General features: G+C 38.7%; 2 protein-coding genes across 2 annotated transcripts; one reads left to right on the top strand and one right to left on the bottom strand.

Annotated features, from left to right (window-relative positions):
• Nucleotides 1-888: 888 nt before the first annotated feature.
• Nucleotides 889-8,667, top strand: FBXL3 (F-box and leucine rich repeat protein 3; the record flags this gene model as incomplete). Its single annotated transcript, XM_084234360.1, has 4 exons — nucleotides 889-1,233; nucleotides 3,303-3,425; nucleotides 5,944-6,115; nucleotides 8,024-8,667. The coding sequence occupies 4 exons, from the start codon at nucleotides 889-891 to the stop codon at nucleotides 8,665-8,667; spliced, it is 1,284 nt and encodes a 427-aa protein (XP_084090486.1).
• Nucleotides 8,668-15,019: 6,352 nt separating this feature from the next.
• CLN5 (CLN5 intracellular trafficking protein) lies at nucleotides 15,020-22,215 on the bottom strand (the record flags this gene model as incomplete). Its single annotated transcript, XM_084235496.1, has 4 exons — nucleotides 15,020-15,531; nucleotides 18,360-18,585; nucleotides 19,367-19,532; nucleotides 22,067-22,215. The coding sequence occupies 4 exons, from the start codon at nucleotides 22,213-22,215 to the stop codon at nucleotides 15,020-15,022; spliced, it is 1,053 nt and encodes a 350-aa protein (XP_084091622.1).
• Between the last annotated feature and the right edge of the window lie 2,678 nt (nucleotides 22,216-24,893).

The raw sequence follows: 24,893 nt of genomic DNA, 5'->3' as shown, positions 1-24,893 counted from the left end.
TTGGGGGAAACATTGCAACTGAACTGTGATATGCTAGAAGAAGAAACCACATTCCACACCAAACAGTCATAACAAGGATGAGTTTGTTTATTTTGAACATAGATTGGAAATGTCAGTAACATATAACTGTTCACTGTGGTAAGATGTTAATTCATGTCTTTTAATAAAAAATCTATTTAATTCATGGCCTCCCCGGTGGTGCAGTGGGTTGAGCGCAGCGCTGTGAAGCTGTCCGTAGCCTCTGCAGCGCGGGTTCGATCCCGGCCGGCCAGGGAGAAACCCACTGCCTCGCCTGCTGCTCCCCTCACCATTGTCTTTGTCCGTCTGCATGTTCTGCTCCCAGCTCTGTCTCTGGTGAATTCTCTCACCCTCCCGTGCCTCTGGCCTGTACCCCAGCTCTTGTATAAATAAATAAAATCTTAAACTATTTTATTCAAATTCTTTATTTGCTATTTAACTCATATCTTCTCTGGAGATTGCTGGGACTCTTGTCTGTATTGAATTTAAGAACCTGAGGTAGCCTTAGGTGATTTTAAGGAAATCTTTAAAAGTAGCACTGTGAGTTCTCTTACAAGTTGCTTTTAGTTAGTTGACTACAACTTTTGAAATATAAATCCTTGGTTTAATTTCAAAATCTTAATGTTTCCCCCAAGTAGTATAGTATAGAGATGCAAAAAAGATATATAGAATTTGTAAAACCATAGTTGATCTTCACTGACATATTGTTATATTTTGTTTTGATACTCTTTCCTTAAATTAGATCTGATTCTACTCATGTGTTTGTGTTTGTATATATAAACATGTATACAAACGTCAGTGACAGAAGAATGAAATTTGGGTTCCTCTTTTTCAGAAGTACAAAAAAAATAATTCATTTTTCTGAATAGGATGAAACGAGGAAGAGAAAGTGACCGCATTGCCTCAGAAAAAGATACTGCAGAGAATGCCAAGAAACTCAGGACTGCAAATGAGCATTCTCAGACTTGTGATTGGGGGAATCTCCTTCAGGACATCATTCTCCAAGTGTTTAAGTATTTGCCTCTTCTTGACCGGGCTCATGCTTCACAAGTTTGCCGTAACTGGAACCAGGTATTTCACATGCCTGACTTGTGGAGATGTTTTGAATTTGAACTGAATCAGCCAGCTACATCTTACTTGAAAGCTACACATCCAGAGCTGATCAAACAGATTATTAAAAGACATTCAAATCATCTACAATATGTCAGCTTCAAGGTAATACTTTAAATCCGTCTTTTAAACAATAAAACATATTCAGCCACTTTTGTGTCCTGAACCAATACATCATCTCATGTCTTTACAATACTTCATTTTAGGGAAAGTGTTTAAAGGTCTAGGATTATTGTGTACTTAATACCTGACACAAGTGATCGTGTATGAGCTAAATTTTTATTATTATAATTGATAATTTTTATATAATATTATAATATTTATTATAATTGATAATTTTGTAAAGGAGAAGCAACCCTAATTGGGGGCAAGAGTGGGGCAATGGTGGAAGGATCAAATTCCTCATGTTACCCCCGACCCCCTATACTCGCACACTTACCCCACTCCCATTAAGAAACCTGAAGAGCCTTCCTTTCAGTTGCAGTCATCTTTGAGTTGTCAAAAAAATATTAAGTGGTAAATACTACCTAAGAAATGTGTATAATACATTAATCTCATAGGTTTAAAGGCCAATTCAATCAAGTGGATTGACTGGGTCAGTGTTGTATTTTTTTTTTTTTTTTTGATTTATTTATTTATACAAGCACTAGGTACAGTCAGAAGCGCGGGAGGGTGAGAGAATTCACCAGAGCCATAGCGGGGAACAGAACAGGCAGACTGACGAAGAAATACACTGCTGAGGGGAGCAGCAGGTGCGGCAGGAAAGGTCTGTGCGCCATGTGGGACCCTCACCCGGTGGCTGGGGATTGAACCAGTGCTGCAGAGGCTGCATGCAGCTTCGCAACCCGCGCTTAAGCGCTGCACCACCAGGGGAGGCCCCAGTGTTGTATTTTTATAGGCACTATATCCTGTTTGTAGAATCCTCACAAAACCATTTGTCCTATGTATTTAAACATTTGTATTCTATACATTTAAACAGTTTTGAGGAAATAATTTCTGATTTGCAGAAAGAGCCACATCACAGGATTCTCGTGAGCTCTCCTGATAATGTTTGTGTTTAAATCATGACTGACTCTATACCACAGAGGTTTGTAGTCAGTTACCAGTATAGACCAGTGCTTCTTAGACTTTGTATCAGAAACTGGAGAACTTATTATACAGATTATTGGGTTCCACCCCCAGAATTTATAGTCCTGATGGTCTGAGTTGGGTATGAGAATTTGCATTTCTGAAAAATTACCAGATGATTTTGATACTGGTCCCAGGACCACACTTTGAGAATCACTGGTGTAGAGAACCCTAACCAAAGGATTATATTATGAACACGTACAGAACTGTACCATAATCAGTTTGTTTTTTTTTTTAAAGATTTATTTATACGTACAAGAGCTGGGGTGTAGCCCAAAGGCGGTGGGTGGCTGGTAAGAAGATTCACCAGAGACAGAATGGAGAGCAGAACAAGCAGTTTGGCTAAAATACACTGCTGAGGGGAGCAGGGGGCAGGACAGGAGAGGTCTGCTGTGCCATGTGGGTCACTTCCTTGCCTGGGGATTGAACTCATGCTGCAGTGGCTGCCAATAATTTGATAGTGCTAAGACATAACCCCTTGTGCCACGAGGGAGGCCCCAGATCAGTTCTCAAGAATATTTTGGATTAAGGTAATGTATATCAATCTGGAAATTAAAATAATGGTATTACTTTCATCTATGCCTTATTTCACCTCTAATTTTTCCTTAGTGTATTAATGATGAAACCCAGGTTATAATTCACCTGAACCTTCTAAGTAAATACTCAGTTTCTCAGTTTAAAACATGTATGAGGTGACCTACCACCAAATACATAACTATTTTCGAAGATTGTAAGTTTATGTTTTTCATTAGGTTATTCAGTCAGTTTAGGATCTCTCAACTTAAAAGCCAGGTCCTTTCAGCATTGAATATCTCATCATGATAGAAGTCAAGTCTTGAAAATTGTCCTTATTTTCCAGAGAACCTCTAAAGAGACTGACAGTATATATGAGAATTTAAATTTACAATTAATTTTAATTTAATGAACAAAAACTGTTTTTCTTGCTTTTGTAGTGAACAAAAAAAACTGTTTTTCTTGCTTTTATAAAATTACATGTACAGAGAAATGTAAATATATGTATGGATAAATGGTCCTTTCTTTTCTAGGTGGACAGCAGCAAAGAGTCAGCTGAGGCAGCTTGTGATATATTATCACAACTTGTGAATTGCTCTTTAAAAACACTTGGACTTATTTCAACTGCTCGGCCAAGCTTTATGGATTTGCCAAAGGTATCTGCTGGTTTTGTTATTAGTAGTCACTGAGAAATCTAGTGTAACCCTAACCATCTTTTATTGCCAGTGGGAGTGAATATAAGAATAGTATATATAATGGAAAACCATTACTCTGTGGAATGTTAAGCAATTGAATTTTTAAAAGGCTTTTCCTATTTTCATTACCTTATTCTTCCTCATTTGTAAGATTAAAAGTAAATTAATTTGCATTGGTTTTTATAGGAAATACTAACAAAGACTAAGTAAAATGAGAAAAGAGCATATTAGAAAAATGAGACATAAAGATGCTCTTTTTAGGATTTTTCAGAACAGAATGCGAAATTATAAACAAAGGAAAGTAGATAGTGCTGGTACTGAGAGCAGGTATAACTTATTTATCAAATCTTTTGTTAAGAGTATAAAGATATATTCTTCACAGAAGTTGGTATCAGTATAACTTGGGTTAACTTACTGATTTTATTTGAAGAAAACTTTTTTTGGCGAAGTTATTTTGTTTATTTGTATGAACATAATCCTGCACATAGAGATAGTCTTTCTCTAGGAGCTATTCTCTTAAATAGAAAAACTGATAAAGCCCCTTCTGTATGTTAGTTAATATTCAGTATGTTAGTATCTAATAATAATTTGAAGTGTTTTTCATATACATCACAGACACCCCTCTAAACACTTAGCGATTTAATTTACTAGGATGGTTCAGGAAGAAATATTACTAACTTGAGTATGTAACCCAGGTTGTTCATTGGAATATCAGTAACAAATGTATCATGATTTCAAAGTCTTACTAGATTTCAAAAGGGTCGTTAAATTTGTGTATTTGAGATATGAGGGAGAGAATTCATGTTATTTCAACATCCTAAGATTCAAAGTATATGTGTTAGATCTCTGTAGCTGTCAAACTTATTGTACCCAAAAACCATCTGAGTAACTTCTGAATTTTGGATTATTATCTATACAGAATTTTCCCTTCCCAATTAAGACCAATACGGATGACTCTCATTAAGATGATACAGGGCCCCTAAACAGCACCTGGTTACATGGTATAGTTGCCCCTTATTAAAACTTCATATAGAAAATGACATTTTCTCAATTGATTTTCTGTATACCTACCATAGTTAAATGTACATATTGTGTGTATAAAATACACTGTAGTAAAAGGTATGTTTATGTTGAACATAATTTACTTTTTTTCTTATTAAGGTTATTATGTGCATTTAGTACTAGGACTGTATTGGTATGTACTGTAGTTTTGTCTTTGGGAGCTATTGGTTCATCTAGAACTGCTTCCTTATTAAATGAGCTTAGGATATTTACACTCTTTATTTTATGACTTTTGTAGGACACTGAAATAGGTGTTGCTATATCTTGGAAATCCTGAGAGAAAAAGAGAGAACACAAAAGAAGTATAGTTGACCAGAGCTTAATCTGAGAGAAATAGGGAAAAGAAGGCAGTAATGCAGCCAAGAGAATACTAATGAAGAAATGTGATTGTTCAAGATACAGTTGTTTGATGTAAAAATGAGGAGAAAGATGGTAACCTTAAAGTAGCTTAACAGTTACCTAATCAAAATTTAAGTAGTTAAGCAGTTATTTAATCACCATAGGAAAAAGTAAGTAGAAAAACATGAGCAAGAAGATTGTGTTTCATTATACTTTCTTGCCTAATAGCCTTCCCGCATCTTGTTTACTACTATAGTGAACTTATAAAGTGAAGTAAAGGGTAAGATTGGTTATGTAGGAGAATGTATTGTAGCATGTATTGGATTAATAAATGCATTTTTTTTTCCATTGGTATGACCGGCTTCTAAGCTGTGATTCAAAGTTGCATAAACTTTGACCATGCTTTTAATTCCTATTTCCCTACATCAGTTGCTTTAAATTCAATTATGTGTCCAACAGATACTTATATAACTGGAAGGATATTAATTGGTACATTGTGGGAAAAATGCTTTTTAAAATATTGTAGATAATTTAACATGTTTAAAGGAGTTTTAAATGTGGAATTTAATTTAGGTATGATTCAGATTATTTTAGATCAAATTTTTATGAGCTTTCATATTGCAAAAGAGTCTTTCATAGCTTCTTAGCTGACTATTTGTAATGATTATGCTAATAGTTACTGCTACTTTAATAGCCATTGCTATCAGACCAATAGAGAATGCAGTTCAGTGTTGTAAAACACTAGTGAGAGTTTCAACACTAGAGTAGGGTTTCAAGATAAGATGATGTGAAGTGCCTGAGAGGTGTTATCTTGGGTTTCAGAATTTCTCTTTTTCTTACCATTGATTGGTTTGATTTAGCAACAATCATCCCGAAGCTTAAAACCTTTTCTTCTCGCACCTGTAAAAAGGCTCTTCTCAAAGATGGCAGATACCGCCTCTCTTTTTCCCCTTACTCCCATAACAGAATGGTTGCTACCCCTAAAACAGTAACATTAAGGTTTATGTGAACATTAAGGTTTATGTGCGGGGTTTCTCATTTGTAACCAAAGCGGTGTTTTACTGTTTTTGCTTTTCAGTCTCACTTTATCTCTGCACTGACGGTTGTGTTTGTAAATTCCAAATCCTTGTCCTCGCTTAAGATAGATGATACCCCAGTAGATGATCCATCCCTCAAAGTGCTGGTAGCCAACAACAGTGATACGCTCAAGCTGCTAAAAATGAGCAGCTGTCCTCACGTCTCTCCAGCAGGTAGGCTGCTTTTTTTGCCGTACACATTTTAGTAAACTGTGTTGAGGTATTTATCAAATTAAGAACTGTGATCATTAACCTTGAAGATGCACTAATTCTTTTTGCATAGTGTTTTTATAACTTCATAATACAGTAGCATAAATTCTGTACTATTCCTAGCCTATACACTTACTTTCAACTTATTTTCTAACCTTTCTTGGCAATTTGTGTCCAACCAGTACTACAAATAGAGTAAGTTTAAAAATGGAAAGGACAGGATAAAGACTGCCTGAGATGCCCCTTTAGGTAATAGGGATTTTTTTCTATTTGTAGTTGGGCTAACAGGATAGGTTTTGGGTCAAAGCAAAAGTCATTATTGGTTTTCTTCTCACCATAGAAGAAGAGTTGTGCTAACTATTATAATGTTGCCTTACATTTTGCAAGTTAGTGCTTTCCTCAATTGAATTTTGGTACTGAATCTGTCAAATGGGGGAGTAACATGAAAGTCATTTCAAACCTCTCTTATATTTTCTAAGTGTCGCTGCATTATTCAGTTGGAGATCATTTAAATTCCACATGGCTTGTATTGCAGAGCTAAGCATAAACCTGTGCTTCATACTTGCAGTGCTCCTGCTGGTCCTCACCTTCCAGTACTTTGGCTGTGTGATTTGGGAAACTTGTTTTTAAGGGTCAGTGTTAGGTCTTTGATCCCTTTACAGAACACTTCCCATCTTCTTGCCAGAAATGACACTAGCCTTCTCTAAGAAAGTGACTCCTTCCTGGATGAAGAGCGCTTGTTCCAACTTCTCCCACCCTGACCTGTGATGGGAATAGTTTGACCTATTGTGGTTGTTCTGCAGTTGCTCCTGCCAAGTCTAGATCACTGAGGATGATAATAGATAAAGTAGAAGGGTGGACTTTGGCAGTTACTTCCTGTGTGACCTTGGTCACATTTTACTATGTATAGCATGTATACTATGTTTACATCTGTTTAGGTTTGTTCTAAAAGTTAGGTCCATACTTCATAGCTTTATAGTGTACAGTGTCCTCTGTGTCCTTACCTCCACTTGTCTTTTTTGCTTTTTTGCTACTTAATCTTTTTTTTTAAATCTTTTTTGCTACTCACATTCACATGCAGCTTTTACTTGAACTTGTATATAATAGTTCTTTGTACCTTTGTGTGTGGTCAGTACATTGAGGCTTGTGGGATACTTTCCCTCACTTCATTTAGCTAACTCTAGACCAGCTTCAGAAATTCAGCTCAGATGTTCAGTTTTGTTTGTTTCCTCCTCCTTTCTGGTTTAGATTCCCCAACTAAACTGTCCTTTCATAGTCCTCTCAACATGACTTGTGGCAGCTATCACACTATGTGAGGTGTCTTTCAGAAACCATGAGCTTGTTACCCTCTTTATCCGGGTGCATTCTGTGTTCATTTATTCTTTATTAAATACACACATCAATTATCATGTAACTTGCTTGATCTCACCTAGTGGCTTTTGGGCTAGTTATTTATGTTCTTTGTGATCTCATAAAGTCTGATATAAAAAGAAAACAAATGGGAAATAGTAACCAAATATGCAAATTAAAGATAACAAGATATGATCTAATAACTACAAAAGCAATTTTGGCAGGCATGTTCTAAAAGTGGACCCCAAGAGTCTATGCCCTGATCCCTAGAATTTATGAACAAGATCTTATCATGTATATAGTCGTTAGTCATTTCTTCCTTGTATTTAGAAACAACAATGGAACAACAAAACACTCAATGTATTATCTGTTACTGTGCAAGTATGCGATGTCTGGTACTAGATAGGTTTTCCACAAATACTCAAAAATTTCAAAAATAAGTAATAGCTATTTTGAAGATTGCATTTTTGAAGAGACAATGAACTTGTACAAAAATTTGTAAATTAACTTTTTTCTCCCAAGGTATCCTTTGTGTGGCTGATCAGTGTCATGGCTTACGTGAACTGGCCCTGAACTACCACTTGTTAAGTGATGAATTGCTACTTGCTTTATCTTCTGAAAAACATGTTCGATTAGAACATTTGCGCATTGATGTAGTCAGTGAGAATCCTGGACAGACACACTTTCATACTATTCAGAAGAGCAGCTGGGATGCTTTCATCAGACATTCACCCAAAGTGAACTTAGTGATGTATTTTTTTTTATATGAAGAGGAATTTGATCCATTCTTTCGGTATGAGATACCTGCTACCCATCTTTACTTCGGGAGATCAGTAAGCAAAGATGTACTTGGTCGTGTGGGAATGACATGTCCTAGATTGGTTGAACTAGTAGTTTGTGCTAATGGATTACGGCCACTTGATGAAGAGTTAATTCGCATTGCAGAACGTTGCAAAAATTTATCTGCTATTGGACTTGGGGAGTGCGAAGTCTCTTGTAGTGCCTTTGTTGAGTTTGTAAAAATGTGTGGTGGCCGCCTGTCTCAGTTATCCATTATGGAAGAAGTATTAATTCCTGACCAAAAGTATAGTTTGGAGCAGATTCACTGGGAAGTGTCCAAACATCTTGGTAGGGTGTGGTTTCCAGACATGATGCCTACTTGGTAAAAGCCGAATGATGTTAGAGCATGATGAATATCACCTTAACTTTTAACATGTTGTATTATAATAAAAGTTTATTTCCTGTAGTTCTTATATTACTCTATTTTGTGGCACAGAAATTTGATAATCTAAATCGAGTATATAAGGATCATTTTTTGGAAGACCAGTGCAACAGTTTTGGTCAGAAAATTTCCTGTGTTTTAGATTAGTCAGCAGTCAAATCTCAGAAGAATATATGGCTCAGATTTGAGAGTAATAACCAGTTATAAGGCTTAAACCTTGTGTAGTCTGAAGGAAACAAAACATATATTATCCAAGATGTGAGAACTAATAGGTTTTCCAAAATGTTATGTTCTCTATGCATTTTTTAAAAATGTAAACTTGACATTTTAGGGTTTTCAGTTATACTTACACCTGTTATAAGGTGTTTAATATAGCTCAGGAAAGTGAGCATTTTTTTTTTGAGAAAAATGTGGGGTGTATGTTGTGTTTAATGAAGGAGATTGTCCTCAAATGTTACAAAGTTATTTAACTAGGTACATGTAAGTAATTGGAACCTTAGAAAATTGATAAATGTCAAACAATGGTCATAGAAGAATAATAAACAGAGCCAAGAGCAAATTAAAATAGAAAGGAGGCAGTTTTAACTTTGTATAAACTTTTAGGTTTGTGCTATAATCTGCTAAATAATATATTTTCTATGATATGTTACTATATTTGTGGCACTTGAGGCATCATGTGTTATGTAAGGAATGCTTTACCAGTTTTCCTGGGTTTTACTTATCGTTGTTCAAACTAGTTCTGAAGAATTATACAATAATTGAAATGAAAACTTAATCTATTTTAAAAAGCCAAATTGAAATAATTAAAGGCAGAATTTAAAATGTTTGTTGTTCCTGTGAAAGGAGATGATTCTTCAGTGAATTTTTGTGATGGCTCATTTTTCCATTTTGGAATTAAATAGTTATGTAAGTAGAATTTTCAAAAATCTTAAAAGGAGCTCCATTGTACAGATCAGCATAAGTAAATTTAAAAGAGGATGTATTTATGTGCATAATCATTTTGGATTAAATTTTGCTCAGTGGACTGCAAAATTTTAATAGAAAAGTGTTTGCAGTTTTGTGGATGTTAATTTGGTTAAACTGATAAATATTTTATATTATTTAAGTTAGGTAGCATTTTTATTACTTTCATATAAATAAAGGCAATTCCATATGTTGTATAATCTGTAAAAATACTAAGTTTGGGGCTACATTTAGTTTTTAAAATATATTATAAAAAATTTGTTTCTGAGAATTAGTCTTAGTAGATATTATTCTCCTCCTAAGGAAAATTAGAAGCTGTTTACCTCCAATGGAAATATTAATGCTTGGCCTTTTACAAAGTATCTTGGTAATTATGTGGAAGCTAATAGTCTTACAGATCTATTTTTAAAATAGATTCTCTTCCCAAGAATAAAAGGTATTTTTCTACATAATTTTTGCTTTTCAAAATAGATGGTGGTATTCTGACCACACATAGGAAGAAAGGCTGAATCCATACTTTTAATTTGGAAATTAAAAGTAATTACTATAATATTTTTCCCTCTTATAAAACAGTAAAAAGCTTTGATTATACAAGAAATCTCTGTAAGTGTATGAACCTTGTTTTCCTTGAACAACTTTGGGAAATAGTTTTGAAAATACATAATGTTCTGCTAACCAAAGCTTTATTTGAAAATTTGCTTTTTGTACAAATTGAATTACATAATGCTTGAAATACTTTAAAGTCACTTTATAAGTAAAATGCATATAGCACTTCATTGTTTATACTGTAAAGTATATGTTATGTTTTTATGAATTTGAGAATAAAGATAGTTACTAATGTTACAGTTTTCTTACAGTTTTTTAAAACTACCCAAACATATATTGTTGATTTTAAATAAGTCAGTAAGTTAGACTTATAAATGTATTGTTTTTTGTTTCAAGTTGATATCTTACACAGTATTTAATATTAAATGTTTATGGCAGGATGGCTTTTTTGAAAATACATGATTGGGCAAATGGGATCTAGTCTTGAAATAAGCTATTTTCAAATTTTGTAAAGAAAATTGGTTAAATTAAAAATAGGTTTTCTTTGCATTTAGAACAAACATTCAAAACCACTTACTTAGAATTAGAATTCTGAACCAAGGTCCTTGAAGCTAATAGTCCTTTTAGAGTTATTTTTATGTAAATCCCCTACACTCAGAATAGTTTTAAACTATTCAAATTCTTTTCATCATCTGTCTTTATAGCTCTCAAGAAATGAAACTTTAGTTTACCCTGGTAATCTGGGCTATTTAGATTAAACAGGCATTATCAAGATTAAATCAATTTATTGCATTTGAAGAAATTTTTTATATTTGTGGGAAAACTTATGATAGAAGGGAATGTCAAGAAGGCTTAGGCCTGAACTAGGTCTTTTACTAAACTAATCTCTACTCCGTTTACTATAGGAACTACCTTTGCAGACTCTAGTGCCAGTTTATCTTGTACGGTTGGTTTTAATGTTACCAAGAAGCCAGAAAAAAATGTACCTGCTTGCTGACACCTTACCTTTAGCATAATCAGTATAAAAATAAACATATTAATATTCTATATTTTAAAAAATAGGAAGGAGAAAACTAGAAAAACTCCAAGGAGCAGGAAACTAAAGAATAAACATATTGAAAACAAAGTCTAGCCAGCCCAGTCCATTTGCCTTGGCTATGGACAGGGGAAAAAAGCATGTGTGGATGACTTGGAACAATGCTCTGTATTACATGCCAACAATTTCCTTTAAAAGTTATCTTTTTTTTAATACTGTGCTGTCACCTTTTTAATTGAAGTTTCCTGTTTAAATATTACCGAAAACGATCATTAGACTGTCATTTTAATTTTTTAAAAGAAATTCCAGCATTCAGAATCAACTTTATGAACTTTTTAAAGATCTTCTCATTGCAGTTTGAGCTATATTCAGAAGCTTTCAGTAAAGTCATCTTCAAATGTAGTCAAAAAGAATTCATTGAAGTGCCACCAGAGCAGATTATAAAACTAGATGAAACTTCTAAGCCTTTGGATTTTTTTTCCCTGATTTCAAAGAAATATTGGATGAGGGTTCCAAATATTTAAAGTTTAGTTGTCGAAATCATCTTTTGACTGTTTTCCTGTACCTACAAAAATGTATTTGATGACACTTTGTGGGTATACTTACCTAATGCTGAATCAGAATTAAGATATATTTATTCTAAAGGCCTAATATAATTCAAACAAAATAACAATTCAACAAAATGGTTTCTCTTAGAAGCAAAATTTTATACATTTCCAACTTAAAGCAAAATAAAAATCACATTTCGGTTCAACAGTAGTTCAAAGGGCAGCAAAATTTTAATTTAAATTTTATTTTATATTCCCCATACAATTACAACCCCCTTATTTTGACCCCAAGCCCTCCTTTCCCCGCCCCCCGCCCCCCATAGAGTATGTCTGGTTCATAGTTGGTTGTTGATTTTGATATTTTCTTTTTTATATTCTTTTTCCTGGTCCCTTATTTAAGTTTTCTAGATTCCTGCTATGAGTGAGACCATCCAGTATTTTTCTTTCTGGCTTATTTTGCTGAGCATGATCCTTTCCAGCTCCATCCATGTTGATGCAAATTGCATGTGCTTATCATTTTTGAATGCTGAGTAATACTCCATGGTGTATATGTACCACATCTTCTTGATCCCATCATCTATTTTTGGGCATTTGGGTTGTTTCCAAAGCTTAGCTATTGTAAATAGTGCTGCTATAAACATAGGGGTGCAGGTGCTCTTTGGAATTGATGTTTCTGTGTCCTTTGGGTAAATACCTAGGAGTGGAATTGCTAGATCATATGGAAGCTCTATGTTTAGTAGGTCAAGAAATCTCCACACACAGCTCTCCATAGTGGTTGGACAAAGGGCAGCAAAATTTAATTGGCAAATTCCTGACTGGCCATGTTTTGCTTTCCCAGCTACCATTTGAAAGTATGTCCTTAAATCCTTTCAGAATTTCTTAATTTATTGATAACTGTAGGAACAATGAAGAATCTTGAATTATTTTAATCATAACTATTAGAATCTTGCTTTGAAAGTTCCATGTAGAGATGTCATTTGTCTTTGCTATAGAACCAGGTTTCGTGACTTAACAGTTAACACAAACCTGATGCAAAAGTTTGTTATTCCATTGCAGGAAATCCAGAATACAATTTTCTCTGAGCAGTTTGTCTAAGGATCTGGTAGAAGTTGGCCAATTTTAGCACTAGATGGTGGTAGAGTAAAAATCCAAGGTTTTTTGTGACATTCTGAGGGCAACTAGCAGATTGAAGGGGCAAATTTAAATAGAAACATTTAGGCACTGTTAACATGGGAGGCTAAATGGTAGGCAATGAAAGAAAGGACTTTCTGTAGTTGAGGAAAACTTTACTTCTGTGCAATAGGCAGAATACTGCAGTGTTTCTCAACCTATCTGTGTTAGCTTTTTTGGCTTTTTATTTTTTTTTATTTTTAATAGAGGCATGTTTTATTTATTTGTTTGTTTGTTTTTTGTTTATACATGCACTGGGTACAGTCAGAAGTGCGGGAGGGTGAGAGAATTCACCAGAGCCAGAGCGGGGAGCAGAGCAGGCAGAAGGACCGAAGTACACTGCTAAGGGGAGCAGCGGGCGGCAGGAGAGGTCTGCGTACCATGTGGGACCCTCCTCCGGTGGCCGGGGAGCAGCCGGGGATCGAACCGGCGTCGCAGAGGCTTCGGCAGCTTCGCAACCCAGCGCTCAACCGCTGCGCCACCAGGGAGGCCCTTTTTTGGCTTTTTATTTTCAGACTATTGAAGTGCCTTTTTTGAAAAAGGCAATAAAAACATAGATAAGGTCATTAAAATGCAAGTCCCCATCTTTTAGTAGATTCAACAGAAACAAAATTACTCAAACAAGTTGCTTTAAAAGTTTCTAAATGCTTCCTATAACCTGTACTTAACCTCCTTGCAGACCTGTAACATGGTTTTAGTAACATTAGATGCAGTACTGGTCTAAGTACACTACTCAAAGTAAACTAAACTAAACTAAAAACCTGTTTGAAAGTACATCTCAGTAAGACAGCAGAACCTAGTTCAAAATGTGACTCCATTATCACTAGCTGGGTAGCCATGGACAGGTCACAGCTAAGAACCCCATTTTACTCATTTGGATCAGGTGAACAATTATCTGTGCTCTCAGGAGGCATGGAAATGGAAGTTGAAACTGAACAACATAATTAGTACATTTATTTATTAAACGTGGGTGGTTTTCTCTCAACTCTGCTTCATCATCTTGCTGACTGATGTTTTTTCCCTGAATAGAAAGAATGTGTTCAGCTATTATCACCCACTTAGTGGACCTTGAAACTACTTCATGGTTGTAGGCAAAGCCCAGCTCCTGGGAGATTCTTGACAAGAAACTGTCCCCTCATCAACTGTACCCTCTTCCACTAGCTGGCAGCTTTAGTGGGCAGAGGACAGGAGGACTACATGAAGGAGTAAGAGGTCATCATCCACCCAGCCATATCTGCAGCCAACTCCATGCCCCATGTTGGCAGAAGCACTATGCTGTCAGCTCACAGTCCAGGGGATTATCACGAAACCTAGGAAAGTTTGACATGTAAACTACACTAGGTAAGGTAAAGGATAGCAGTTTGTTCTTTGATTAGTAGCTTCCATTTATTGTGATCTTACTATGCCAAACATACATAGCTTTGATTTTTACAACAATCTCGAGAGATGATCATCTTAAAATAATGAAACTAAGGTTTAGAGATAACAAGTTGCTTAAATCACAGGTTGTCAGTTATTAGCTAGTTCCAAGATGCTAGCCAGAAACTTGTGCTCTTTAACAGTGTATTTAGCACAGTTGGAAGCACAACCACACCTGTCTTTAAGGTAAATTGAATAGAACAAAATCAAAACTACTAGACCTGTTTACAAAAGTTATAAAAGCTGTAAAGTCACCTTATACCTATAATTACTATAACAGAAAAACTAGCTGTCACCATGAAAATGTCAGTGAAGTTATTTTTAAAATCTTGATATACCAATTTAAAAAGACTTAGTCCAAAGAGGCTATATATCTGATATAAGTATTCATTTTAACAAAAAGCTTGGAGGTTTATAGCAAAACCACTTGACATACTTACTTTGGCCAATACAATGAGTTTCAGCTTCTTTCCAAGCAGAAAGTCCTGTCTGCCCATGTGCATTCTAGGTCTTCCCCAAGGAAGAAAGGCCTAAGTTGTTCACAAATGTGAAAATACTCCCTGAAAAACCAATATGCTGGTGCATGGAGACAAAAAAGCAGTACAATTAAGATTTTATAAACCAGAACGTGTTTTGTTTCTGGCAGGTAAGGGGATTTCTTCATATGTTATTCTAATAAAAGGGAATTTCATAGGCAAAAGCCAATACTCAAAATTATAAAACAAATAGAACTGTCTATGAATAATCACTGCATCAAAAATTTGTAAGAGACTAAGCAGAAATTCTTTAGTTGACAAATGAGGCTTGAAGGGGTAATAAAATTTTTTTATGGCTAAAGCAAGAGTCTTATTTCCTATTGGTCCAAAGATAGATGTTTCATTTCCCAAATAAGCAGGTTCTCCACTGTAAAGAAATATTCTTGTGTAATTGGTTTCTATCTTCTTGAACTCTGCTCCAAGATCAGCCAACTTCTTATACGTCCTTAGCACAAATCGGGAACAGTCGTAGGATTCAAACCATGTCTCCGCCCCTGTTTCTGTGCTGGCTTGGACAGTCCAAGTTTCATAATAAATCCCTGTTTCATTGTCCCATTTTACCCACTTTGCCATTTTGTTAAATATGTTTCCTAGTTGGAAAAAAAAAGACAAAAAACACGACTTTGAACATCAAAGTTAATCATGCTAATTTTAAGTAAAATGATCTAATCTGATGAGAGTCATGAGTGCTTGAATGAACAATAGCTCCTGGATTTCCGAACCCACCTCTTACAATAGGAATCTAAGCTGAGCCCTTTATTCCAGTCTTCAAGGCAGGTTTTTCTGAATTGTAAACAATGGGTGTATAAAGAGGAGTCTTACAGATTTATTATCATTTAAGCTATGGTCAAGCAAAACTGTACATATGCATGAGCCCTCTTTCTCCACTCTATTTAATGAGTCCTAGAGTCAAAAAATAGAATGAAAGCAAGGGGAAAATTGTGAAAGAAAAAAAGTGGGAAAAGACAGAACAAGAATTGAAGAGGGTAAAATGCAGAGCTTTTCCGTCACAAGGCATGGTGCACACTGGCTGCCTGCAAACAGCTACCCTATAAAGTTGGCTTACTAAAATTGTGAGAGGGAGCAGCACACCCATACACCTTGACTACTTGATATCCCCCCCATCCTTTTCATTTTTTTAACTGTCAGCTGTGTGACTCTGCTTACAACCTTCCCAGCCACTGCATAATTTCTTTCATCATGAGTCAACTAAACTGGAAATGTTTCTTGCCAAGCTCAGGGACTATGCAGATTCCAGGAAGGCTAACTCCTTTTACCTTGTAGCAGAGAGGGGAAATCTCTCAAAATGTTAACAAAATACCATATTCTCCACGGTTACATCCTTTGCAGTGCATTTATAATACCTATTTTAGAAGCTGGCTCCAAAATTTCACTTTGTCACTGGTTTAAACCTCGCTTACTACAACTTTAATCCATAAAATGAATACTTTATATCCTCTAAGATGAATAGACTGGTGCCTTTATCAATTTTGTGTTATTAAAGTTGTGGAATAATAAGTCCTGTTTTCTTAGAACTGGGGGTACTATTTAATGTTCTTCAACTTTGAAAAGCCACTGCTATAATTAAGAGAAAAGAATACTTCAAAACACTATTTTGTGATATGTAAAAAAAAAAAAGGCAATGAACAGGATTAATCACAAGGCAGATGGCTAACTTAGAAGATTTAAGTACTGGCATATTATGACTTATAGAAAACAGTAATCACTTGTTCAAATGATCATACACTGATGTCAAGAGGAAGACGTTTCAAATAATGAGGTACGTGGAAATGGTGGAAGAAGAGATGCAAACTGGCCTGGAATGAAAGAAAGAACAGCTGTTTATTTGACTGAGCATTGTTAAATGTACTGTTGGAATGTTTGGAGGGGCACCAATTACACAGTAGGAAGAAAAATTAGAAAATATCTTGGCATATAGATTCCATTTAAAAGACACCAATTGCATTCCTGTTTCTTTGACCTTAAGGGATAGGTAAATCACACTATGTGGTTGAGCCTCAGTTTCTTATTTGCAAAAGGAAGAGTCTCTTGTCCTCCCCACTCAACTATGTATGAGTTGACAGACACCAAAATATTCTGTAAAGAGCCTTCCAAGTGGAAAGCAGGATAATTTCCTCAAGTCATCAGGTCCTGTTACCCCACAGGGTAATTCTTATCACAGAGTACTTTCATTTCAGATGATTCCACTTTGGAGGGAACAACAATTTATTATATAGAGCTCTATAAATAATACGGGCAAGCACCCTACCTCGAAAATGTAATGGTGGTACCACCCCATTCTACTACAAGGCAATGAGTTAATAAGGAAAATGACCAATGGTCATGTAACCAGGTTCTGAAAAAGTTCTGCCAAAGTCCTTTTCTTACCAACAATACAACACATTGCAGCAAAGTTCCAACTGTTACTTTCTAGTATATACAAAAGACAGAAAAATCTCAGTGATTAAAATACTTAAATTGCTCAAGGGGCTTAAAATGCACAATATCACATGTTTGGGGAGGTGGTGTAGCAAATGGTTAAGAAAATGGTCAATAGATTTGACTGCTAGAATTCCCCCTAGTTTTCTGACTTTAACTTCTTTGTCTCAGTTTCCCCCTCTGTAAAATGGGGACATAACAGTAACGATGCCAGGTGTTATATGATAAATAATGTCACACATGAATGTATGCACAACACTGCCAGGCCCTGGTAAGTCCACACGAATGGAAGCTGCTATCTGTTGACATAAAAACATTTTAATTTATCATCACATGTCTTTGAAATTCCATATGTAGTTAACAGGCTCTTCAGTCAATTATCTTTTCAGGCAGTATGGATTTCCCTCCACTGTTTTATTTAGAAATTCCAATTTAATTGTACTAAGTATTTCATCATTTCATTCATTTTTACCATGGGAATAAAGCAGGAGATAAGCTACTCATTGTCTATAGGTGAACTTTTTTTTTTTTAAGATTTATTTATTTATTTATGCAAGCACTGGGTACAGTCAGAAGCGCGGGAGGGTGAGAGAATTCACCAGAGCCAGAGCGGGGAGCAGAGCAGGCAGAAGGACGGAAGTACACTGCTGAGGGGAGCAGTGGGCGGCAGGAGAGTTCTGCGTGCCATGCAGGACCCTCCTCCAGTGGCCGGGGAGCAGCCGGGGATCGAACCGGTGCTGCAGAGGCTGCGGGCAGCTTCGCAACCCGGCACTCAACCACTGCGCCACCGGGGAGGCCTATAATTGAACTTCTGCATGAATAATAGTTTCAATCACAGGTTAGTGGGTTAAGCAGCATATTTTATAAATGACCTCTAGAAAGTAGAACATTCGTGAAATGCCTCAATGAGAGTAATTAATTTCTTTCCTTCCAATAGCGGGACACAATCATCAAATACTGCCATGTTTTTGAAACTCACCTGATATGGTTGCTACGAGCACTAATGTTCCATTTTCCTTCCAGTGAATATCATCAATTCCTTCATAAAAGCAGGCAGCCCCTTGATTACACCAGAAAGGGGCATTCATCTCAGGTCGGAGATGGGGAAATGTGCAGTTTCCAAGTTGAAAAAGTTCATACCATTCCATCGTGTAGTTTTTGCCAGTTAAAGTACTCCTGAATCCAATGGCATCATGCATAACTTTCTGTGTAAAGACCATACATGTATGAAAGCATTTTATAAAGTAACTCTTGGTCCAGAACCACAGAGAGAGAATGTCTATCAAGTAGAAAAACTGCTCGGGTATTCCTCTTCCACTTTGCGATTTTTTTACCCCCTTTCATTAATTTTTAATTTTTTTTTTACATTGCTGTTCCTTTTTGTACAGTATTTGATTTCTCCCCTCAGGTGTAGTCCCCGTAAATATCCCACCACCCCATCACCTGTCACCATGTTGCTGTTCTGGTGTCCACTCTGTCCAAACTCCAGATCATCCTCTCTGGTTTTGGCCATTGAGCTCAGATAGGAAGGATACACGCTATGTGGACATGTTCATAATTTCATTCACTTGGAATATGAGAAGCCTCCACGCCACAGGCTCAGGAAGGAAATCAGTGTATCTCAGCAGGTGATGAGAAGCTCACATGGGAGCCAGCCTAAGACAAGTATACACAATAGGGCCTGGAAATGCAGAAGGCTTTCCTGCCTGCCTTGCGCCTTCCTCTGAGTCCTTCCTTTCTTATTTTCCAGGAGCTGGGTTTCCAGATTTGGGTTCATATTCAGAATATTAAAAGGTATTAAAGTGATTACATTGGTTACTGATGAGATCACAAAACTTGAAAATGTTCTTGACTACTCATTTTAAATATTCTAAGAACCTTAACCTAAACATGATCTAAAATCAGCCATTTGAACGGTGATTATTTCCTCAAATTCACCTAGTAATCAAATAATTTGATTAATCAAAGAGCAAGATGTACTCTTACCAAGTGTCCCAGGAGGCCTCCATATTTGAATTCCCATACTGGAGCTTGTAGCCGAAAAACTTCAATGACATCATCACCTTTCATAACTGGGATAGAAGAACCAGTTGGACAGAAAGTGTATTTAGCTTGACAATAAGGATCTGTGTCTGGACGGAAGGTAAAGCGCCTAATAAAGAAAAAGAAACCAACAACTTGGATCTTAACAGGAACTTGATTCTTGTACATTTTAGAATCCAGATTTTCATTTCACTGTTTTCAGAGAAAACATTGAAAGCTCAGCCCATAATGTATAATATACATCTTATTTGTTACCTTGTGGAGAAAACGCAATGATGTCTTTAATAGCAAAGGATACACTAAAACACTGTTAAATGCTTGCTTCCTTGTTTGCTGCTCCCATTGTGAGAGTTCTGAAGGAGTTGTATTTTAAAATGTTTACAGTTCCAGAATTTGGAATAGTAGACAAATATTTACTGAATAAATATTTTTCATATTTAATCTCACAATCACAATTCAGATTATTCAAAGATAGATAGGATTAAGTAACATATTTCCTGTGTTCTTAAGAGTTAACCAACATTTCCTGAACCAATATTTAATGATCTACTCTATGTAGGCCACTCCACCAGGCAATAGGGAAACAAAAATTAAAAAGCTGTTCCCTTTCTCAAGTTGGTTAGGGTAAGGGCTGGGAAGACAGTAACCATGTGATAAAAGTACAATGTGGTAAATGCTAAACTAGAGAAAAATACAAAATCTGATGGGCACAAAGGAGGGAGAAATAATGCTTATCCAGTATAGGATAGGTGGAGTGAGGAAGGCAAAGAAAGATGGCCCAGATTTCAATAATAATTTAGAAGAAGAGAAAAATGAAGTACTGTAAGTTAAGCATGCCACTTTAGAAGAGTCTCAAGTAGGTAAATAAACCTGGAATTTAGGCTTCAAGGCAGAACAGGTAGGAGGACCTGGCATTTTGCACTAATACAGAGAACAGCACCCCCTGGTGCTGTTATAGAACCCTGGGGAAGGGCTGAGCCGGGGACTGAGTTTAAAGGATTTTAAGAAGATTTTATATGGCTGAATTTGCTATAAAATATACCTTGTTTTATGAATTAGGATGGGAAGCGGTATCAAAGAAAAAAGAAAAAGGGTAGCCTGAGGAAGCCACAGCAATAGGGCCATATGGGGAAATGCAGTTGAATTCACTTCAACAGACACTTGGTCACCTTCTGTATTTGGCAAAGAGATGATGCTGAGAAAAGTAAGAACCCTAGATTCCCTAATATCCAAGATCTGTTGTTTTATAGTCCTTATACAGCAACAAAAATTTCTATTTTAATAAAGTTAACAAACTCTTGCTGTTGGAAGGTAATAACTACTTTCTGAAAAGTTTATGGCACTACCAGACTTAAGTATATTTTCCCGTTTACCTAGCTTAAAAAAAACACAGTAACTACATCCAGGTTTCATTGGCCCACAACAAAATCTATTTTAAGTCAAAGGTAATTTCAAAAGCATAATTTAAGTGTGAACTGAAAGTTAAATTTTATTAATCTCACTTGAGGGAGGTAAGTAGAAGGGAGTACTTAAAACCTCTAGACAATCACTGAGAAGTACTCTGCCCTGATCTTAAACCAAGTAGTTCTGGATTCACAATCTCTTCTGTGGGTTTTGCATATTTAACCTTTACTTCTTAGGGACATTTTAATAAACGTTTTCAAGAAAACCAGCTTCAACACCAAACTTCTTTTTTCCATCAATCAAAACAAGGAAGAGAGCAAACCGTTCAGGGAGTGGAATACACGAACTGTCCGCTGTGAAGATGTGGCATTTACTAGATTTAATTCTCCCTACTTCTGTTTTTCTGACTCAGTAAGTGCAGGTGCAGAGAACACTGAGCAACTTCCCCAAGATCACAAGGCCAGTGATGGTGGAACCTGACTTCATCTGCCGCAGTCAGAACCATGACCTGGCTCCTGACGACTACATCATCCAGCCTCCCAACACAATAATATGTTGTCATCCAACAGGAGTTTGCATTTAAAAAAAATGTCTGGCCTCTGTGAATCCTGCCCGATGTTAACACCATGTTTTCTCTCTGTTTCGCCATCTCGGACAGTTTCAGGCCATGTAATACTCTTCTAGGTCAAAGGTTCAAATCACCTTCACAGATTCGCAGCCCAGATCCTCGGCTGAGGGTCAGCGACCTACCTCCAGGCTGAACAAAGTGGACAAACCGGGTCACCCACCTTCCCGGGTGCCCGGACTGCGGGTGAGGGGGATTCCCAGCGCCCCGGCCTTTGCTGCTAAAATTGGGAAGTCCCGGCAAACCAAGGCCAGTTCGTCCATTTGCAAACTGTGCCAGAGTTGACACTCCCAAGCAATGACTGCTATTCAAAGTCATCTACTGGATCTAAAAGTCCTACCATAACGTGACATCACACCTTCCCTTCCATGATTCCGGGCTGCCCCGAGTCTAGGTCACCACCTACAGGCTCAGGTGTCCCGAGGAGAGGAAGACAGGTGCGGCAGGCGCGCACCGCGCGCTGTCAACTCGGCTCCCGCGCTGTCAACCTGGCTCGCTCCGGCGCCAGAGCGTCGCCGCGCGCGACCGAGACACAAGCCGCGGGGGCGCGCGCCCACGCCCTCTCCCCGCACCCCCCCGCGCCCCACCCCGCCAACCCCCCCGCACACACTCACTTGTAGGGCACCGGCCACTGGCGCCGGGAGGGGCCGCCCTCCGCCGCCGCCAGCCAGAGCACCACCAAGGCCCAGCGCCAGGGCGCGCGCCCCGGGGCCGCGCCCCGCCGCCCCGCGACTCCCGGGCCCGCGCTCCCCGCCCGCGCCATGAGGCGGCCCCGGCTGCTGCGGCGCCCCCGGAGTCCCGCGAGCGCAGGGCCCGCGAGCCGCGCATGCGCGGAGCCGCCTCCCCGCCCCCGCGCGCGCCCCGCGCTCGCGCCGCCCGCGGTCCCGCCCCTGCCGGGCGCGCCTCCGGGGCTCGGGCCGCGCGCTGGGGGCGCCCCCTGCGCCTCGGAGCCGGCGCCCGCTCGCTCTTCCCCGCCGCGGCGCCCTGCTGCCTGCGGACTTAGCCGGCCCGGCCTCGGGCCTCCCTCTCAGGTAACCCTGAGCTCTGGCTTCACCTTTTTTGGAGCGTCCTCTGACGTCCCCCAGCCTCCACCCCCCAAATCCAAAATTCCAGCGGGCGGCAGGCGGCTCTCGCTCTGGCCCGGCGCTCACGCTAGGTGGTGCCAAGTATTTGCAAGAGCGGGGTTTATAGCTGGGGGTGCAGCGAGGAAGACAGCAGTGGGGTGGTGACCATTCCTCGCCCCATGAAGTCCGTGATGAGAACCGGGGTCCACATGACAGTATGTGGCCCGAGGCACTGCTCCCAGCGCTCTGAATCACCCCCTCATCTGTGGCCACCCCCCAGCCCCTATCTTGTTTGCATTTACACTTGAGTGAGGAGGACGTTTCTACTTCGACGCTCTCCTCTGGCCTTTAACTTCTTCGAGGAAGCCATAGGGTGCCTCACCCCCGCTTTGGAGGGGGCACGCGTGGCCTGCCATGCTGTTACGCGCAAACGTTGATGTACGTTTGTAAATAGTGCTTTGAAGGCAGCTCATCTCTTGTTTTACACGACAGCAGCTTGCAGAGTCCTTAGACCAGGTTGGTCCAGCACTTTTACCACAACACCAGCGGACCATCGTTGTATATAAACGTGTTGGAATAATTGGCTGTTCCCCACCCCCGCCCCATTACTCCCCGCCCCCCCACCATAGCAGGAGAGATGGGAGAGTCACTGGCTTCCATCAGCCCTCAGGAGGTTGGGGCGATCCCCCTTCACCCCCCTCCCACACACACACACTCACAGACCTTAGCTCACTTGTTGCACCAGGATGGGAGTTTCTGACAGGGCCCCATTTAAACGCAATGTGCGCAATTTTTTTTGTAGTTGTGGCATCTTGTTGACATCGAATATGACTTTGATAATACCAGTTCCTGAAAAAAAAAAAAAAATAAACACCCACTTAACGAAGGGTTTGGTTGCTCTGGCCCTAGCTCTCCCTGCACCAGCACTCACCAAGGCTAAGCTGGCTTCTCCAAAGACCCGCCCAAAGGGAAGAATGCAGCCTAGCCATGAAAGCTGAAGTGCAGTGTCCGATTTGAAAAGCATGGCAGGATTGCAAGTGGGCTTGCCCTTGAGTATCACTTGAAACCAATCAAAATAAACAGCTCTCGGCGCGCAGACCTCTCCTGCCGCCCGCTGCTCCCCTCAGCAGTGTACTTCAGTCCTTCTGCCTGCTCTGCTCCCCGCTCTGGCTCTGGTGAATTCTCTCACCCTCCCGCGCTTCTGACTGTACCCAGTGCTTGTATAAACCAAACAAACAAATAAATAAAAACATGCCTCTATAAAAAAAAATAAATAAACAGCTCTCTAATGCGACATTATAGTTTTGAAACCATACACTAGGGGGCCACAGTGGAACTTTACATCTAGCTCAGGACTTAGCAGTTACCAAAACCAGTCTCAAGTGGATGCTGGTCGGAGGTGGGGAGCTTCTGAGGAAGGGTGGAGTTTAGCTGAGGCTTCAGTGAGCAGTGTTTTGATAAAGTCTAGACTAGCAGTCAGTGTCAGGTCTAGACTGCAAAGTAGACCCAGGATTCTATTTGCTTGGAAACGATGAAGTCAAAATAGACATGTCTAGAAATCCTCTAGTGGATGTTGTGTTCTAGGGTTGTGAAGGTTGTAAATTAAGACTGCTTTTCTCAGTCAAGTGACTGATCTTCAGGCAAAGGTGGAATTTTTCATTTTTAGCAATATAATCTCAAACAGTAAATCTCTCTAAGTCTTTTATTTTAGAGAACAAATTTTCTCAGTAGGAAAGCAGGAGGTTGTTATGACATTACAGCTCTGTTGTATTTTGGGAGAAATACTGTTTTCTGTGGCTGGCTTTATCTGTATTTTATGCAAGGCTCAGGAATGACAGGGCAGATTTTTGCACTTACAATCCTGTTTTTAAAAGATTGTTTTAGTCATTAAAAACATTATTCTGAGCAAGGGTTTTTCATCAGGCTGCCAAAATGATCCATGGCACACAAAACAAATCAGCCCATGCCATGGACTGATTTTCCACAGTAATTTTAATGCAAGAGGTTTAACAGTATCTTGATGTTAACCAATATATTAACAGTTCCCCCTGGAAAAGTTTATGAAACTGCAGTACACTTACCTGTTTTATAAATACTTAACTGGTTTAATCAACACTGTGCTGTGAGCAGAAACAGACTAGTATCAAGGATTTGACACAGCTGATATTTACTTCCAGTCACCCTGTTAGGGGAAAAGGATGTCCTAAAGCTAATTCCATACAGGCTTTGTGGACTCCACCTCCACCCCAGGCCAAAGCCAAAGACACTGGGAACTGCAAATCCCATCACCATCAAAGGGAAGGTGGCTGGGACCTGAGGGTGGGGTTAAGCAGCCACCTTGGTATAAAGGCAGACACGTGGGCTTTGGGGGGGTCCC

This window comes from Talpa europaea, assembly GCF_964194135.1.
Source record: "Talpa europaea genome assembly, chromosome: 6".
Taxonomy (NCBI): Eukaryota; Metazoa; Chordata; class Mammalia; order Eulipotyphla; family Talpidae; genus Talpa; species Talpa europaea.
The sequence above is the reverse complement of the archived record's forward strand: the minus strand, read 5'-3'. Positions and strand labels throughout refer to the sequence as shown.